Below are 19,210 nucleotides of genomic sequence, written 5' to 3' on the forward strand. Positions count from 1 at the left end.
AGTTTCTCATTAAGAGTCTATCCAGAGACTTTATTTAGGAATCCTCTGCTAGAAATGGCCACAGTGCCTCAGAACAGCTATGGCTCAAGACGACTAAATTTCAAAATGGTAACTGGCGGTTTTAACACCTGGAAAATTTTTCTAACACTATTTATAATCAAAATAGGACAAAAAAATCCAGGAAGATGGGATCCCTAAGTTTTCATTAAAGAATAAACTTGATTACTACACTTGAACAAAAAAGTACACTCAACAGAGCAAAAACTCATGCAAATGCTTGTTTTTGACATCTCGCTATTAGCTATCGTAAGAAGACTGAAAAGTTTAAAAATGCAAAGCAACTAAGAAAACAGTACTAAATACATTAATATGCGGAGTTGAACTTCATAAAGCAGAGTCTTCACCAGGTAGCCTTGTTCAGGCGTCAATATCATAATAGTACATGTCTTCTAACTGCTGGAAACTTCTCAACAACTTCAAAACTAACACTTTTTAATCTTGAATGTGTTACAGCAGCTTTTTAACCTATGAGTTCCACACTTGATGTTTTCACAGAAACACAGAACTGTTGAGGCTGAAAGGGATCTCTGGAGATCACCTAGTCAAACCCCCTGCTCAAAGCAGGGTCAACCAAAGCAGGTTGCTCAGGATCAGGTCCTAAGGGCTTCTGAATATCTCTAAGGATGGAGCTCCACAAACACTTTGGGCATCCTGTGCCACTGTTCAGTTGTCCTCACGGTAAAAAAAGCGTTTCCTGACCTTTAAAGGCAGCTGCCTGGAGTTTAATCTGTGCCCTTTGCTTCTTGTCCTGCTCCTGAGCACCACTGAGAATAGTCTGGCTCCACCTCCTTTACTCCCTCCACCACCAGGCAGTTATACACACTGATAACATCTCCCCTCAGCCTTCTCTTCTCCAGACAAAACCACCACGGATCTTTCAGCCTCTCCCTACATCACAGATACTCCAGCCCCTTCATCACCTTTGCAGTCCTTCTCTGGTCTCACTCCAGGACACTCATCTCCCTCTTGCACTGGGGAACCCAGCGCGGGGCACTGCACTCCAGAAGCCATTGCCCTGCAGGAAAGGTGTATCTCTTGGTCTGCTGGTGACAAGTCTTCTTCCTAATGCAGCCCAGGAGACTGGTTGGCTGCCTTTGCCACACAGGTATGTTGTGCTGGCTGGTGGTCAACTTTGTGTTGACCAGGATCCCCAAATTCTTCTCTGCAAAACTGCTTTCCGGCCAGTAGGCCCCCAGCCTCTGTTGGTGCGTGGGGTTATTCTTCCCTCCCCTCTGCAGGACTTCGCACTGCCCTTCTATTGCCCCCAGCCCTTTGCACAGGCCTCCCCTTGGCCCATTTCTCCAGCCTATGCAGGTCCTTCTCAATGGCAGCACAAACATGTGGTATATCAAGTACTTCTCCCAGTTTTGCATCATCTGTGAATTTGCTGAGGGTACGTTCCGTTGCGTCGGCCAGATCAGCAGTCTTATTGTTAGACTTCTACTTAATATAGTTAAGCTTTACCAATGGTGTTAAAAAACTCTAAGCACTCAACCAAGAAATGGTGTGAAATCTAAAAAAAAAAAAAAAAAAAAATCAAAAAAATTACCTAAATGCTATATACAGTGACTCATACCATGAATAGCATTTAAGCATTAACAGTCAGAACTGTAAAGACAGACTTCCTTTCCCAGAGTCCTAAACAAGAGAGAGTAAGCACAACTCAGTAAAACACTTCTACGATAAGAACACTGAGTCACAATTACTAGTCATAAAAATCATATTAGAAAGAAAAACTAACTTCTGTCACTCTCTCCTTCGCACAGCATCCAGTGTTGTTAAAAGCCATTCTCATGGCTTTCATGACATGAATTTTCTTTCCAAAGGCAGCATCTAATCACTCAGTAATTCATCCCACACTTGAGAATTATAACCCCATTTTACGAAATATTTCAAGGCAATAATGTACCCTACCGACTAACTTTCTAGCTTATGAGTTACTGAGCATTCTTGCTTTGGCACAACAAACACTTGCATGTGCACTTTTAAATTTGACCTGACAAACGGTATCAAAGTAAAAACTTGAACGCTCTGCACATTAGGCTTGCTTGCCTTCCCTTGCATACAATTCTATACCTTCCCATGATGCATATAGAACAATGATTCTGAGGCTAGCATGAATAAAAATAGCCATTTATCCTTAGCAGCACAGTGTAAGTGAGCTTCTGCTGCGGTGTACTGCAAAGCAATGACTGAAAAGTTGACTGCCACCTGCCTTGATAGAGCAACTTACAATCTGGAATCAGACTAAAAAAAGACATCAGTATGATTAATTTTTTACAGCATCTTGTTTAGAGGCTGGCCATGGAAGTTGCTGACAAGAGTTACTTGTTCCACTTGCCACTCTTTGCAGCTATGTTCCAATAGGAGTCAATTCTACAACTCATTCACAAGTGCCATATGAGTATGTAATGGCTACAGAAATCCCTAGGCTGAAGTCTTCTGGAGACAGGAATAGAAAGTAAAAACCAATGTTCTTGCAGCTGCTGAAATCTCATGCCTCCTAACATCATCAAGTCTAACTCTTTACCCAGAGTAGTTAACAAAATTCCTGAGCCATGAAAGCTGGCAGTCAGAGCCAAAAATAAGCCCCTGTGAAAGAATGATCTTGATATACAGTTGCGTGAAAGAGAGCAATCACCACAAATTGGAAAAAAATCAAAACAGACACCACTTTGGACAGTTGCCCTGGTCACTTAAAAACCCAGATGGAACTCATCTAGCCTTAGGCAGGGGATGGGGGTGGAGAAAACGGCACAGGAGAGAAAATATATAAGCTGGAACACATCTGAGAAACGGAAAGTCGAGCAGAATGATCACCAATTAGCCTAAGGACAAGGACCTACAGCTAACGCATTCTTGTGGTGATCACATATGGCCTCTCACCAGAGATCTGGAGCAGCCGGGCTGGCGATTTGACTATCCTATAATAAACTGCAGCATCACATCCTTCTCTGCAGTCTAATCAGAACTGATATCCTACTTTCAGTAACAGAAAAAAAATCACCACGCCTCTGGTTTTTTTTTTTGAATTTGAAGTAATCTGGCCAACTAAATTAATTCCATCAATGTACTTTTAGTAGGAGCAATGTTTAAAACCTCATTTTTGCCCCCTCAATATGGCACTGATGCTTGCTTCAGACTTCTATTCTACAACAAAATCTAAGCATGGCAATAATGCTTTTCTAACCAATCATTTTTCCACTAAAAAATACTCCTGCTGTAAAATGGATCACATTTCCTTTCACTGAGTGAGGCCACCTTAACTACTCTGGCTAGGTAACCTAAATTGTCCTATTCTCATCTCAAGTACGGCTGACAGGTTGAAAATAAAGGCAGCAAGCAGGATTCAATCAGGTTTTAATTTCTTTTGAAAGCCAAGAGAACAAATTGGCTGGTCCTGAATAATGTATGCATAATAAACAAACCTAGATATTCTGTTATCGTCTGTAACCGTGCAATCACACCTCTTTGGGATACTGCAGGTTTGCATCAAAAGCTAATATGATCATTTAAGCTCTTTGACCAAGCTCCTCCCAGCCCACCTCACAGGTGTCCTTTCAGAAACAACAGAAAGCATTGCTATGTATTTTTTAGGGACAAGTATTATATGGGAGTTCTAGGAAATACAGTACCAGTATTCCACTCTTTTTTTTTTTAATAGTAATCAAACTTTATGGAAAAACAGCCTATATCCTCAAGTTGGAAGTTCCACTCATTAATATGGTACTGAAAGCATCATACGATATATAAATTATGCAAAATATCCTAACAGTTCCTTCAGCAGAAGCCTGTAACAGATGTCACTTCAAAGCTAAACATCTGAGAAAAATCTTATATATTGTCCATAACAGTATACTACATGAAAGCTACAGCAACATTTAGTCAGACACAGAAGTTAAGTAGAGCACTGGTCACCTGGATAGAAAGTGTTGGGAACTCAAAGCAGCTGACAATCAATCTTCCCCTTCAGCCTCAATACGCTATAATGGGTTTGGATACACTATGTATTTGAGGTAATCTTGATCATAAAACTGCTGTAAAAACACCGAGTTCAGAAAACAGTTTGTCTTAATAGTCAAGCTTTTCTTTACAAGTTGAATGCTTTCACTTGAAGTAAAAACACAGAGTAAGCACACATTTCCTAGTGCATCTACAGCTGGGGCTGAAGCTATGTTGTCTAGAACAGTTCACCTGGGGTTTCTTTCAAACATTGCCAGTATGCCCATACAACAGAGGAGAAATATAGCCACTCCTGAAAGATTACTGTTCCACCAGGACATGTAACTTGAGATCAGTCTTACCCTGCAAAAACCTGCAGTTATCAATTTTAGGGGTATCTGTAAAACTAAATTTTGCCCAAGAAAGTTTTCTTTCCTTTACTGATCTTTCTGCTTTGTTGTATGAGCCGCCCAGCTATGCGGTCACCCGCATCCTTTAAGTAGCTGGCAGCATCAAGTTCCTACAACACTGTTGCTTGTTCTCTTATTTTAAGTAAAGAGCTTCAAAATATTTAGTAGGAACAGGCTTGTGACATGAATTGAAGCAAAAAGGGATAAAACTATTTCCCTAATATTTTTCTGCTGTAGTTGCCAAAAGAAAACTGAGCCAAGACATACAAAGAGTAGGCACTACCTACTTTGAAACACCTCCCACCTCAGACAAAACCGTATCTAGCACAACTTCCAACTGAGGAATTATCAGATGGGTGCTCTTTTATTACTTCTGCAAAATTCCTGAAGCCTTGTATTATCACTTATTAACAAAAGTCTCAATCAAAACCAAAATAAAAATAAACAGTGATTACCTTCCATAAACCGAGACACCCTGGTTTCACACTATGAAATACCCCCACACACTTTAGGAATGGCAAGCGCTAAGTAGAGGAACTAATTCGGAACAGAAACGTGCACAGCGTAATTCAGAACACAACAAACGCATCATAAATAGCCACCACAAATACAGAATATAAGAGCATCATAACTACGGTAAGATCATAAACGCAAGTCAGTGCCACCCCTCCCCACTGCAAGTGAAATATGAGTTCCTGGTTCTGAGTCTCTGAATAGTAACCTAGTCTGGAGAGACTAAACAACACTAATTCAGTCAGCTGCACATGAGTTCTTCCCCAGTTCTCATTACACACTGCTTCTACAATGTTTCTACTGTCTCAGGCACAAACTGAAATTCACTTAAATTCTGGTAAAGAGGCCCTCCAAGATAGATTCCACATAATATACTGGACAAGAAAGGCTCAGCATAACCCCCTGAATATAATTAATGAACATCCCGACATGGCACACAGAACAATGACAATAGCGATCAGCACTTCTGTTATCAGCACTTTGCACCCTCCAGCAGCTGAATAGCACTCTACCACCTAATGAAGCCAGAGTACATTAAATCAAATCTTGTCAGTGCAATATTCCATCCCCAAAGCTACAAAATAGCCAATCTGAAGGATTTCTACCACCTGAGAAAAAATAAAGTGCAGAAATGATTGTATTTTCTGAGCTGTTTTACCTACCTTGTCCTTGAAGATATGTGGGTTTTGATAGATGAAGTCACGATAGCTTTCTGTACGCACTTTGTCCTGGGATTTAAAGAATAAAAAACAATGTTTGCTTTTTGTACCTAGGTACTGCATATCATTCAAAAATGCTGAAAAACTTGCTTTTGAACTTGGCCTAAGGAAGTTTTGTGGCTACTGTACTTACATGGGCTCTGCAACCACAACACTTTCCATATGATATTCTTTCAGAATTTATTGGCTTTTCAAATGAAGCCAGCTGAGCCTCTAGAGGAAAAATAAGAAATTAGCGTAGACTTCTCTGACCCGCTGCATTTGATTTTGGGTGTTACAAAGTTCTTAATACCTCCTCACCACTTTCCAGGAACAGCAGTAATACAGTGGCATTACTGCATCAGCTTTACATAATAACCTTCTACACAATGGCAAAAATTTGAGTCACAAACTCAAAATATTTTGCATCATTTTATTTTCTGACACTCCTGTGACACAGATTCCTTAAAAAAAAAAGTTACAGACCGGATTAACCTTTTCTACTTCCAAAACCAACTGCAAATATGCAAACCTGACGACAAGCTAGTAATTGAAGCTGTGCAGCCCGTTCTATGAAAGCCCAATACAATGAACTTAACTGTAATTAATTAAACACAACCTGAGAAGCTAGAATGCTTTCAGGCATATAACTAAACATTTATAATATCTTAGTATATGAAAGCTAGCAGTATAGCTCAACCTACCAGCAAAGTAATCTATTAAAACATTGATTCTCTTAATATGCATCAGCAGGTACACAAATTGACAGCCAAGTATAGGGTTTGGTATTGCTGTTACAGTTTGAGTGTTAGAGCAACATAAAAGAAAAATTTCAAGCAACTTTTATCAATGAAGACAAGTCTACAGATAATACTGAAGTATAAAGTCCAACTGCTTATATTCAAGTTAACGTTTTTCTACTATGACAGAGTTTTTACAAACAATACAGAAACTAAAACTTTCTGTAGTGTGAAAGAACGAAGTCTATTTTATTAGAAAACCAAGATCAAAAACCAAGATCAAAAACCAGAGACTGAGAACAAAGGATATGTTCATAAAAATTCTAGAGACAAATTATTTTGAGACTTGAAAATCCTAAACTCCAGTTTTAGGTTTAGGAGGATCATCACACAGAACCCAAAGAAACAGTTAGATTATTTTAGAAATTTTTTTCTCTAAAATGATACATCATTAACATGAATGAAAGAACTGCAATCCTTTGAAATACTATTGATTTACTATGATGTTATATTCAGAGCAACTATTTTTAGTACTTCACCTCTACTGCAGTATATAACAGGATTTGCTGAAACGACCAAAAAAGTTAAAAAAAAAATCAGAAGGTTCAGCATCAATCGAGAAAGCAGTCAGCTGGAAAGCTTTCAGCCTTACATCCTGCCCAGTCACATTGCCTCTGCACTGCCCCAACTTAATCAATACAATTCTAGCTGCTGTCTCTACTATATGCGCTGCTGCTCGAGTAAGCCAGTCATTCACTGCAGCTCTCTCTATTCATCAATTCCATTCTCTCACTCGCCATTCCAATGTAATGCTTACTTTGTTTTTAAATAAAATGGTAAGGAAATTTATTAAGATGAGCTACGAAATTCTCCAGAAAAAAATAAAACAAGGGAAACACTAGCCATTTGGCCAGTGTGAAGTAACAACACTCTTCCCCCATCTCTGAAGTCTTTCCTGCAAAAAAACTAAATTGAAACTTCATCCTACCACTACCAAGCTTAAGGAAAAAAAAAAGGTTTCAGAACAGTGTTAGAAACAGACTTAAAAATCAGACAGCAAGACTGCTTTCTTTAAAATATCAATGTAGCAAGCCACTATATGTATAATAAATAAGGTAAACATACATTTAAAAAAATCCCAAAGTGAATGCCCAGCATATAGGAAAGAATTCAACAAACATGCTAAAAATCAACTGCTTTCCTACATTTAGGAAAGTCAAAAGACTCCTTGAAAGCATTCTGACAAACATTCCTTGAAAACAATAAAATACAATTTCGTACCAACCTCCTTGTGCAGAAATGCAGAATTACTATAAACAATTACCAAACAGAAAGGCTTCCTTATCCTATAACCCACAGCATCTCAAACGACACCTTTATAGAACTGCAATACCAAACTCCTACCATTTCTATTCGTTTTCAAGACTTCAAATATACTTCTGTAGACTATACATTTTGCAAAACATTCTTCTACCTCTGCAGACATCTCTGTGCTTCTGTAACATCCACCTCCCTGCCAAAAATCAACCTCATGCTTATACTGTTCCTACCACAGCTTCATGTGCATTTCTACATTGGGGCCATTAAATGATACACAAAGCAGAAAACTTTGTATGCTGCCTATACGGACAAAGTCACTTCACAACTCCATATTCTTTCCCTATCTTAGGCAGGAATTTTATTTATTTCTGTCTTGAAATCATAGAACTGTTTATGACTTTCACAACTATGATACTTTCTCTTAAAGGAAGCACTAAGAGATTTTGATTTTCACATCAATTATAAGTTGTTGGGTTTTGTGTTTGGTTGGTTGGTTTTTTTAAACTTAAAAGGGCATACACAGGTTTGCCTTCGAAGAGTTTTAAGCCTTAATCATTTTATCTTTATCATATAAAAGGAGCATACAATTTTTCCAGCTGTTCTATTTCATGTCATCAATACACTGAACTGCGTACAAATTCCAACAATTTCTGTTTATCTAATGCAATAGAAAACCAAAATATTTGAGAATTGGTTTTGCCTGACAAACTTAAACTGTTAGGAAAACATTAACTGAAGAAAAACATTCACTATCTGTACCATGTTTTATCCTTTATCTTTTAAGCACCCATGAAAAAGCTGCTTTTGGCAAGGTAAGGTTGTGGTACAGATATTGTAATGTATCTTCAAGCATATCTGTAGAATAAATGATTTTGTGTTCCTCATACTTCACAGAGTAAACAGAATTTATAAAAAGCAAATAAAACTGGGAAAAGATCTCTTAACGCAACTCTCACAGAAAAACCATCGTGTACAGGAAGGGTTAAAAATGCAGCTGCTCTGCAGCATATTTATGGGCACACAGCCCACTTCGTTCCATCCTTCCTCTTTAGTCCTACTAAGATGCAGTTGAGATGACTTTCTAACCTTTAGCATCTCTTCGTGTATCCCATAATGCCCATAGGAGCTGAAGTAAACACCATCCTCATCCTCCTGAAGGTCTGCAATAGCGCTGGATGATGAGCTGCTCCTGACATCTGCGTTCATCACAAAATCCTGTGCAAATTGCCTGTAATCAATTTGAAATATACCCTTGAGACATGTTTATGGGAGCATGAAAAGGAGGCGGGGGTCGGGGGGGGAAAAAGGGCCTTGAAAGAGGTAAGGAATCCAGACTGCACAAGGGCTTTTACAACAATAGAACCGGTTTTAAGTGTGCACAACCTCCCTCTGCTGGCTCCTCCAGGCTGCTGCACCACCACTCTCCATCCATCACCCTCCTGCAACAACTGCTTTCTGCTTTCAAGCAGCAAATAACAGCAGTGAAACATTCGGACTTCATTTCTGGTTTTAAGGAGGAATCACCTGTTTTGCACTCACTAATACGAAAGCTAGGACCATGGTGGTCCAAGTCTACAGGGGGACAACACGCATTTTAAGCCATGTAACACAGATACAGACTCAATGCAACAAACAACACTTAAGCATGAAGCGTACATCACTGCATGCCTAGTAGAAGGTTGAAGAAAGTACTTTAAAACTGAAGCATTTGGGTGGAAACAAGAGCTTAAAATTAATTTTATTTTAATTTCATTTTTATTCACATGCTGCTCCTTTTTTTCCTCCTCCTTGGCCTTCCATTCTTAATACGCATGTTCTCATTTCTCAAAGCAGTTTTGATGGCAAAATACAAAGAATCAAGGGTTTTATCATGAAAACACAATTAAAAGTTCACAAGCAAACAGCTCATACAATGCCCACACTGAAGTGAAAAAGCAAACATGCTTCAGCCAGACAATATTACTCCACGGTCTACAATCCAACATCAGCAAAACTTGCATCCTAGACCACTCTAAAGCCACCAAAGCTCACCTTCAACAGTGGTCATACTTTCTTAAACAGGAACTTAATGTATAGAAGCTGTAGGTAACACCCCATTACCAGTACCATCCTGACAGAACAACAAAACCAAAAATACTATTTCATTTCTGACATATCAAATACTTCTCTGCTTAATTAGTCTGGATGTGGAAGAGAAGGTGGTAAGGGAATTCATGTTAGAGGTTTGTCAAATTTAGAAACTTCCTATACTTGTTGACATACAAGTAAGGTCTGGATCTTATTTTTAATATTGCTCTTTACCACGGCAGCTTACATCTTCCTTACTTTTAGATAAATATCAAAATGATAAAAATCTAAACTTAAAAAAATAGATTCTATGACATACAATTAAGTATAATTAGATGTTTGTAAGATTTAAACCCAATTTTAAGTTCAAAATTATTTAAAACTGATTCAGCCAATAGTTCCTCAAGCCTATGCATGCAACAAATACCGACAAACTCTAGCGACACAGCAGCCCTCCCGTCCTTTTAATCAAGACAAAAGATAAGTGAAAACAAAAGCTGTCATCTCTAAACAGGGGACAGGTTAAAAAAGTTCAGAATATATGAGCCATGCTCTTAAATCTCGAAGTTACACCAAATGCTAGAGGTGACCTGATGTATAGAACTGCTACCTTTTGGGGTGGGGGGAGGGGAACAATAGTTCACTAGGCACCCAGCTACCTGTCTTTGCTTTGCACCCTTTTCAAGTCTCATAATTCTAGAGGTTTACTTAGTCTATCTAGCCAACTCAGACAAACATTTCCACAGAAAACATTTCATACTCAACTAGTGAGTGTCCTCATACTATTATTCCCAGGCTCAGAAGGCAACAATCTCTAGGGAGCTGCATGACTGACCCTAAACAGGCAGTCATTAAAAAACCTAAAATATTTTTTCCCCATCTTAGAGAGCAAAACCTGAGTAGTACAATCACGTTGTCACTGAAAGAAGTTACAGTTACTCGGTGTCCCAAGAAGTCTCTGCAGATAGGTATAGCATGAGAAAGCTCCTAGATCTAGCTTTTTTCACTCCACAAGTTGAAGTCAGCTGACCAGCCTGCTAAATACCAATATAAACCTATTTTCATGACAGAAAACAATAAATAAACAGGTTACTGTAGATTAAGGTCCTGTACACTTTCTTGCTCCACATCATACTTCCAAGCTATCTTTATTTCAGAGGCTGACCAGAAAGGAAGCATCTGCAGATGGTCTCTTTCAGCGGAGTTACAGCACGTGGTCTACAACACAACTGCTTCATCTGTCTACAGTTTAGACCTGTGCTGCTTCATCAGATCTACAACTGGCTATTTTTGCTGCCAGTCGATCCCTGCTGAACTGAAGTAACTACATTGACAACAAAATATTAAAGGCTCCCTTTCACAACCGCAGGTAATTTGATACCCTAACCTCAAAAAGAAATCTATAAACCTGATTGAAGTTTAGAAAGCTGAAAAGAAACTGCAACTGATCACCTGAAAAGGTTTTGCTTTCTATCAAATGAAAAAGACAGGAACAGGAGTAAGACAAGACACAGGAAAAGAAAAACAACTTTTCCAAGTACAATGACAAACGTCTTTCACTCTTATTGTTCATTGTGAATTAATGCATAATGTACACAGAGATATCAGGAAAGTGCTGTATGCTGTAAAGTACAATTTGCAAAAGTTAAACCCAGTTGAAGACCAAACTGTTCATTTTTGACACGTGTAACTGTTCACAGCTGATAGGATTTGAATACATTAATTTATTTTGCTATACTTAGTTACTAATACCATCAAGCACGTACTCTCAAAACATACAACAAACCCTCAAATGTAGTTTACAAAACAAGGTTTTTGCCACTTTACTCTTCCACAAAAGAACATGCATTATTTTTACAAATCTTTTAAATACAATTTCAGCTCTTCAGGGCCCAATCAGTGTGATCTTGAAATGACACGTTTGTACAGATCTAATCCCACATGACCCAAAAAGAAGTTCATATTCCCCTTTCATCCATGAGCATCATCAGTCTACATTTTGAAGACTTCAAGATTTACAAATACCACTACAGCTACAGGGACACCCTCATTCCTGATTGTAATGCACCGAATATTCTTACTAGCAGAACCCACACCTGAGACTAAAAATAATAGTAGCTGATAAGTTGCTTTATTAATTTCACTCAGGGTTTCTCCGAAACGTAACTAGAGTCTAGTACTAGCCATCATAGTTCGGAGCCATCTCTGAAAACGTTGAGGGTCCTGTATTTAATTTGTCGATACCTCCCTCTTCTCCATTGTGTACAGCTTCAATGTCTAAGTTCGTACCTAAAGGACTAACGGGTAAGCGTCTGAAAAACAAAGAGTGGTCTGAAACAAAATGCATACTTCTGGGCCACGTACTTACTTAGCTTTCCTAAGCATACTTTGCTCTTTCAATGGTGCCCATTTTGTGCAGTTTTTACTACTCACCTACAAGATTAAAGTCAAACCTACAGTCCCAACCCAAGTCATGAGTTTTATTCCATAGTTACGTTCTACCACTTCTTTGAATTTCTATTGGCCTTGACACACAAGTATCTCATCTCATCTCACCTAAAACACATAAACAATAAACACAAACAATTAAAAAAACCCTAAACTTCAGTTGAAACACTCACTTCATTTTTTGGAGATCATCTTGTGCTCTAGCCAAGGCTGCTTCTGCCAGTCTTGCTCTGTGTTCTGCATGTTTTAATTGTTCAAGGAGCATCATGGTATCATTTAAACCATTAGAAGGCAAAATGTTTGCAGGTTCGCAAAGATCTTCTATATCTGATGAAATGAAGAGATAAAAACCCACCTATTAGTCACATGTTGCTTCACAGCAGCTCATAAGCATATGGTGTTTTCAGTGTTGCTATTTCTGTCTTTGGATGACTTGTAAAAGTAGTCTTTACAAGAAGCATCACTGAATTAGACAGAACTAACCGCAGAACGTGGTACTATTCAGTAAAAGCAAGTATGCTAGAAGCAAGCTCTAAATTAACAAAGCAAAAGATCCAGAATTCAGGCTTCTCTAAATACCAGTGTTTGATTATTGATCAGAGACATACTAAGTTTAGACTGTAGTTAACTACAGTTCTATCCTCTATTTTCTAGTTAAGTTATTCCAGTAATGGTAAAAGGTAAGAAGGTATATAAATTGAAAATTTCTTAAGAATTAGAGAGTAACTCTTAATTTTCAAACCCATTCCTTGGGCTTTTATAAAGCTTATGAAGACACAAAAGTCAAAAGAGCATAAGCAGAAAAAATCTAGATGAAACATTGCTTTTCAACTACCAAAACTCAGCCTCAGCACTAGCTCCCATTCACCTCTTGCTAAATTCAGCTAGTGATTTCAACAGACATGAGTAGATTTTAAAAATGGTGCTACTGTGTTTTTTGGATATAGTGAGAAGCTACTGCCAGCTTATTGGGCAAAAGCCTTCATTAAAAAACCCACCTATCTAATTCTTTTAATCATGGAAGACCGACTCTTTGGCCCATGGGATGGCAACAAATCACAGATACTTAAATACTTAAAATACAATTTCATAGGTTCAGATCACCCCCAGCACCTCAAAGCATCTCAAAAGTCTACAGCTTGGGCAGGAGCTGATACAGTGAAACATGAAATCCCTGAAGTAACCAACCAACACCCTCTACCATGCGTTATTTGTGCAGCAGGGCTCACTTAGAGAAGGGCAAAACTGCATTCCAGACTGTACAGAAAAGAAAAAACCATAGGCCCTAAGTACCTTATGGTTTAGGTGAAAGAAAGATGTACAATCAAGCGCAAAATAAGAAGACAGTAGGAGGATCATGGGCAGCATAAATACGTTCAAAAGTCAAACAATTCTCTCAACATTATCTGATGAACTCTCATAAGAGAAACTAAGGCTCTTGTACTGATTGATAGACCCACTAAAGAAGCGGAACCCTTCTATGCAACTGTAGTATCTTACACTGGGTTGCTCCAAAATAGAACCCATATAAAGGATGAAGATCATTTCAACAATGCAAATTACTTGCTCCTTACTTACAGTATACATTTTTGAATGAATGCATCTGATTGTAAATAGCTACATTTAGAAGCTTTAAAGGCTTCATAAATCCTCCAGTGAGGCTTAGGTAGAATGGCTCTTTGACCTGCTTAATTACTACATACAGCATCACCACTACAAACATACCTACAACAAGTGAATGCAGATAATAAAACAGGGCTATGGAAGTCTCAGCCATTAAAAACCAAGGCATAACACGCGGTAAAAATTTCACCGCTTGACTTAATGCCATGACTTCAGCTATTACACAGACTTCCTCATGCACCTAAGTTAACTGAATAATAGTGATGATGCTTCATATGACAGGAATTCTGCCAATACCACATTTACCCCACAATGCAGTAGAGTCATGCCGAAACATATTTATTTACCAAACTGAAGTAGGAGATCATCTTCCAGCTCTGGTTTCAAATATTCCTCTCCTTCCCAAGGCAGTGGGCTGCTGACTGAACTCAAATATGCTGCTGTTGGTTTCTAGACAGAAAGAGAACAGCATGTAAGCTAAGTTTCTTTGAAAACAACAGCCCTTCAATTTCATTCATCAAAGTCAGGCAAAGACCTGTTCTTCCACCTGTTAAAATAAATGGGATATTATTAAAGTAGCTTTGTAGCAAAGGCTAAGAAAGATACTACTTTAAAGCATGACTAGCAAGACTGGTGAAGAAATGGATTTCTGGCTTCCATTCTGGCTCTGACAATGTGTACTTGCCTCAGCATACTGACGCTACAACCACAGTGACCAGAAAATAGCATAAAATTACACCTACGAGCGAGTCTGGGTTCCAAAGCCCAGGAAGCTACAGGATCGAGGAATTCAGTACAAGCAGGAAAGCACAGCAGATTGATTGACATTGAAGGACGCTTACAGGATTACACTGCTATTAGGAACCAAGTTTACTCAGGTGTTTGAATGCAGAACCACAGGTTACAACAGGGGTAATCAATAACGCCAAGATGCTAATCGTGCCAAGTGTTTTTTACACGAACAGCACTGTAGGAACATCTTTCAGAAATGCTATATTCTCTCCTCCTTGCATCCAGCCAGGTAATACTTTGTCAGCAAAGGAGAGGTCAGATTCCTGACTTCAGTTTTTCCATTTCTATGTTTACTCTATGTAGGTAGTTATGCCTTAAATAATTATTTTAGGATTTAAGATTTGACGATTTTTTACATTTAAAAAACCAATTATATTAGATGGTATCAAGTCTAGACCTAAACTTTTAGGGAACAACCAAAGAACATACTTCAAAGCCACAGAATACAGACCATATACTCAGGCATAACTTAAAAACTGTAGGTTCCCATGAGCTTTGGCTCTCTAACCTAAGGTATGAGGTTCTGCCCTCACCAACAGCGCAGTAGGGATCTGGCCAGCTCACATCCCCAGGAACGACTCTTTTATGCCAACACACATGCAAGGACTAAGAAACTTCAGTTATCAAGAAGTGAACCCGCTACTGGAGCGAGACAGCAAAGGCCAAGATAAATTAACAAAACATGATACTACACAGGGTAGGTTTTTTGGAGGTCTGAACATCCTCTTCTAGAAACAATAATACTCATGTTAATTAAAGATATTTAAAATGAAAACGTCACATCTAAATAAACCAATCAATAGTTATTTTAACTCCTGTGATCTTTTATTTCTAGAAGAATACCACAAAATTCCATCTGATTATTGATAAAAAGCAGATTGAAAGCACAGAATCTTCATTTCCCATTCTCCAGACACAGATTATAGAAGTAATATGTGGCACACCTACCTTTAATCTCACATAGTTTATTAATTTAATGTATCCATAAAAATCAAGTCCTGAAAAGAAAGGAGAAAAAAAACACAGAGAGAGCTTGCGTTACAGAAAATCCGTGTACATTTTACAATGATATAAATACTAATTACTTGTTCAATTGGCCAGCTTCCCCTCGGGGCATACATCATTCTTTAAGGCAGCCTTCCTATCTTAAGTTTGCCATCTACACTCTTCTCTTTAGGACCAAACCAGGAAATTCCCACCCTCAGGACAAATGCATTTGCTGCATATTAAGAACGGAACACATGCACACCTGGCTTCTGCACAGGGATTTCATTCATTTGGCAAGCAACTACATCAGGACAGCCACATTTATCTCCTACTAGCTACCTTGCTGGTATTTTGGGCTGTTGCACTCCTTTGTTCATAATTTTAGCTTTCTCCTTAACAAAATCTAAATTGATTCTACTTATCAAGAATATACACCGATACTAATTTAAAACTGCCACCTTGCTCAGATTAGCAGTAGTTTAAACGCAATTATGTACTCTCCTCAAGAGCGGCAAGGATGCTGCATAAACTCAAAATACTTTCCTTTGCATTTTATATGGAAAACAGACCAGATCTTACCATTTTACACACAGGTTTCTAAATGCTTCGGGTGGTTCCCAGTCCCTTATCTCTCTCCCTCTCCTTTTTAGTGAACGGTCTTAAAAAAGGGCTTCTCCCGCTTTCCAGTTTTCCTTCTACATGCAGTAAGATATAGACTTCAGGCTCAGCAGTTCAGCACGTACTACCTCTTCCAAAGCCACCCCCACTTCAAATACATCCTCCTATATGTACTTTCCTTCAGTCACTGTTAACCCAAAAAGCGGGTTTGTTCGCCCAGCGTGCAAACCTGCAAACTACACACAGAGCAGAGGTATTTTACTTAACTAATTTTTGTGCAAAGATTGGCGCTAGGTGATAACCCACAAAGCTAGCACAAGAAACCAAAAGGCATTTATACAGTTAAATATGTCAGTCACAGCTAACATTCACACGACCCAGCTAATAATTTGTTAATTTCTTTCTCACTTCAGTGTAAAGGTACAGCTCACTTTTATTCTACCATGCTCAGAAAGTAAGAGACTTACTGGAGGAGGGGGCAGTTCCTGGCCTATGGGCCTGATTTTTAGTATTATAATGAGGATAGTTCAACTAATGGGCACCTTGTCTTAATTCTCATCAACATCCCAATTAGTTGTTCTCCTTGACTATACATTTTCTCACCCCATTCTTGGAGTCTTCTGAGACGGGATGTTTGCTTTGGTCAGTCTCTCAGCTCTCCTCAAGTATACAGTTGTAAAGCAAGTACTTCCCTATTTCTCAGTTGCCATCTCTGGCTCTCAAATTCTGTTTTGCCAAACTCACATAGCTCATTGTTACTGCTTAGCAGAAAATTCCAAAAATGCCATTTTCTTCAGGACATCATCACCACCTTAGCCTAAATACACGACAGCTTCAAGCGAAATCCAACCTTAAACTTCACTTGGAAAAAATAAAACACACATTGTACAGTATGCCTTCCTGTGATCACCAGATGGAACATAAGCTAAGACTGCAAACAGCCACTTAACAGACAGCAGCGGTCAGCCCGGTTACTTGACCTCTAGGTAGATACATCATCCACTTTGGTCTCTGCTAAGCTTCTGAGCCCCAAAACGGTATCACTTGTCGGGCACAAGTTACCAGTAGATCAGGTAAATAGCTCTTACTCCAGCATGTAGCAGGCTGGCTCAGGTCAATTGAGCAGGTGGTGGGGACTCGGCACAGACCAGCAGAGAACAGTCTTACTTTTACAGAAAACAGCCAACATAAAGATAACAAACATTTTTCTAGAATAGTTTATCTTGTTCAATCTTGGAATCTTCAGCTACAACCAGGAAGTCAGTTAGAAACAAGCGAACCTTCCAAATTTATTTCAAATGAGATGCTGACACGCAGAAGGAAATGACAAGTTGTGAAAAGCTTACCGTGTTTCTTGATCACATCACAAACACTAAACTGATGCTCTGTTTTGCAGTGGGAGATTACATCCTCAGCAGAAGTAAACAACCTGTAAATAAATTATTAAATACGCAGCATTAAGGTGTTTAGAAGCCAAAACACTCGTGAGTTTTATATGTTCTACTCTATTCTGAACTGCTAGGCAATGTGTTCAGACCACACCATTTTTGCCTTTAGGAAAGGACGAACAGGCACCTGCTTATTCACGTACCTCACAAAGAAGCTTTTACCTTGTTTGCAAGACATTTTGCAGCAAAATGTAATTAACGCAGAAAATTTGTTTGACAAAACCACGCTCCCGTTAACTTTCAAAAACTCCTTGAGAGCAAAGACAGTATTAAGCGCGAAATCTAGGAACCACACACACACGCGAGGTGAGTTGGCCAGCTAGATCTGCTGCATCAAAATAAAAATCCTCATCTATTTGCTGACGATGGGAAAAGATGGCAGAGAGAATTCAAGAGCGAAGCTTCCCCACCGCTTCAGGCTGCGGTCAGGGGAGTTACCTGCTTTTTACGGTACTTACGCCTCCTTTAGCCTGAACTTAACAGACCTTCAGCGCTACAAAGGCCGTACATATTGTCAACGAGCCACAGAGCACCGTTACAAACTACGTATTACTTATTTTTCTGCCGCGGCTGGCTCCCTCAGGCGGAGCGCGGCCGCCCGCCCGCAGCCCCCCTCGCCAAGGGGCTCGGCGGGTACGACCGCGCCTCACGGGGTCCCTCGGCCGGGCGGGGAGGAGGGGGCGCAGGGACAACGGAACCGCCCCGCGGGGCTCCCTCGCCCACCCACCTACCTCTCGCAGAAAAGACAGCGGGTCCGCAGGCCCTCGGCGGCGCCTTCCTCCCCCTCATCATCCTCCTCTTCCCAAGCCTCCTCACCGTCGGAGAGCTCAGGCATCTCCTCCTCGGCGGGCGGCCCGCCAGCCCCTGTGGAACCCAAAGCAGGGGACCATTACTGGGGGGGAAAGGAGGGGGGGGGGGAAGTGAGGAGAAGAAGAAGAAGAAGGAGGGAGAGGGAGGAGGAAGGGGGGGCGGCGCGCGCCCCAGCACTCACCCGTGAGCGCCGCAACCGCCTCCCGCGAACCCATGGCCCCGCTGCCCCACGTGTAGCCGCTTCCGGGCGGCCGCCCTGCCCCGCTCACGTCAGCGCGGAGGGGCGGGCCTACGAGGGCTAGCGCGCCCCCTGGCGGGGCCCGCCGGCCGCGGGGAACGGCGCGGCGGGCCGTTGCTTTCGAAAGGCGCGGGAGCGGCACCGCCCGCCCCGCGGTGAGGGGCCGAGCCCCGGCGCGGAGAGGGGCGGCGCCATCTTGTGGGGGCCGAGCCCTGGCGCAGAGCGGGGCGGTCGCTTCCCCGCCCGCCCCGCTGCAGCCTGCGCGTCCCTCAGGGAGGCCGCCCGCGCTACTAGTGCCTGGCAGCCTCAGTGAAGGGAAAGCCAGACAGGTGGATGGAGGGTCACATCCTCAGGCAGCCTAAGATATGAGAGATTATTTCTGCTTGGAATTGTATTTGGTGCTCCATTTCTTACGTATAGCGTGGCTCTGATGGGAGAGTTAAAGGAACTAGTGCATGTGTATTGGCTTTTAAAGAAAGTTTAGCAATGGACTTAG

General features: G+C 40.4%; 1 protein-coding gene across 1 annotated transcript in view; it reads right to left on the reverse strand.

The window, feature by feature from the left end:
• Positions 1 to 18,749, reverse strand: part of PRMT3 (protein arginine methyltransferase 3) — a 72,003-nt gene extending 53,254 nt beyond the window's left edge. Inside the window, exons 1-8 of the mRNA XM_064452863.1 lie at positions 18,658 to 18,749; positions 18,398 to 18,530; positions 17,565 to 17,647; positions 15,562 to 15,611; positions 14,169 to 14,271; positions 12,372 to 12,525; positions 8,770 to 8,911; positions 5,588 to 5,653 (exon numbers count right to left, since the gene is read on the reverse strand). Coding sequence (XP_064308933.1) covers positions 5,588 to 5,653; positions 8,770 to 8,911; positions 12,372 to 12,525; positions 14,169 to 14,271; positions 15,562 to 15,611; positions 17,565 to 17,647; positions 18,398 to 18,530; positions 18,658 to 18,691 — 765 coding nt within the window. The 5' untranslated portion in view covers positions 18,692 to 18,749. The remainder of the gene's footprint in view (positions 1 to 5,587; positions 5,654 to 8,769; positions 8,912 to 12,371; positions 12,526 to 14,168; positions 14,272 to 15,561; positions 15,612 to 17,564; positions 17,648 to 18,397; positions 18,531 to 18,657) is intronic.
• Positions 18,750 to 19,210: the final 461 nt, after the last annotated feature.

Source organism: Phalacrocorax carbo, chromosome 5 (genome assembly GCF_963921805.1).
Source record: "Phalacrocorax carbo chromosome 5, bPhaCar2.1, whole genome shotgun sequence".
Classification (NCBI taxonomy): domain Eukaryota; kingdom Metazoa; phylum Chordata; class Aves; order Suliformes; family Phalacrocoracidae; genus Phalacrocorax; species Phalacrocorax carbo.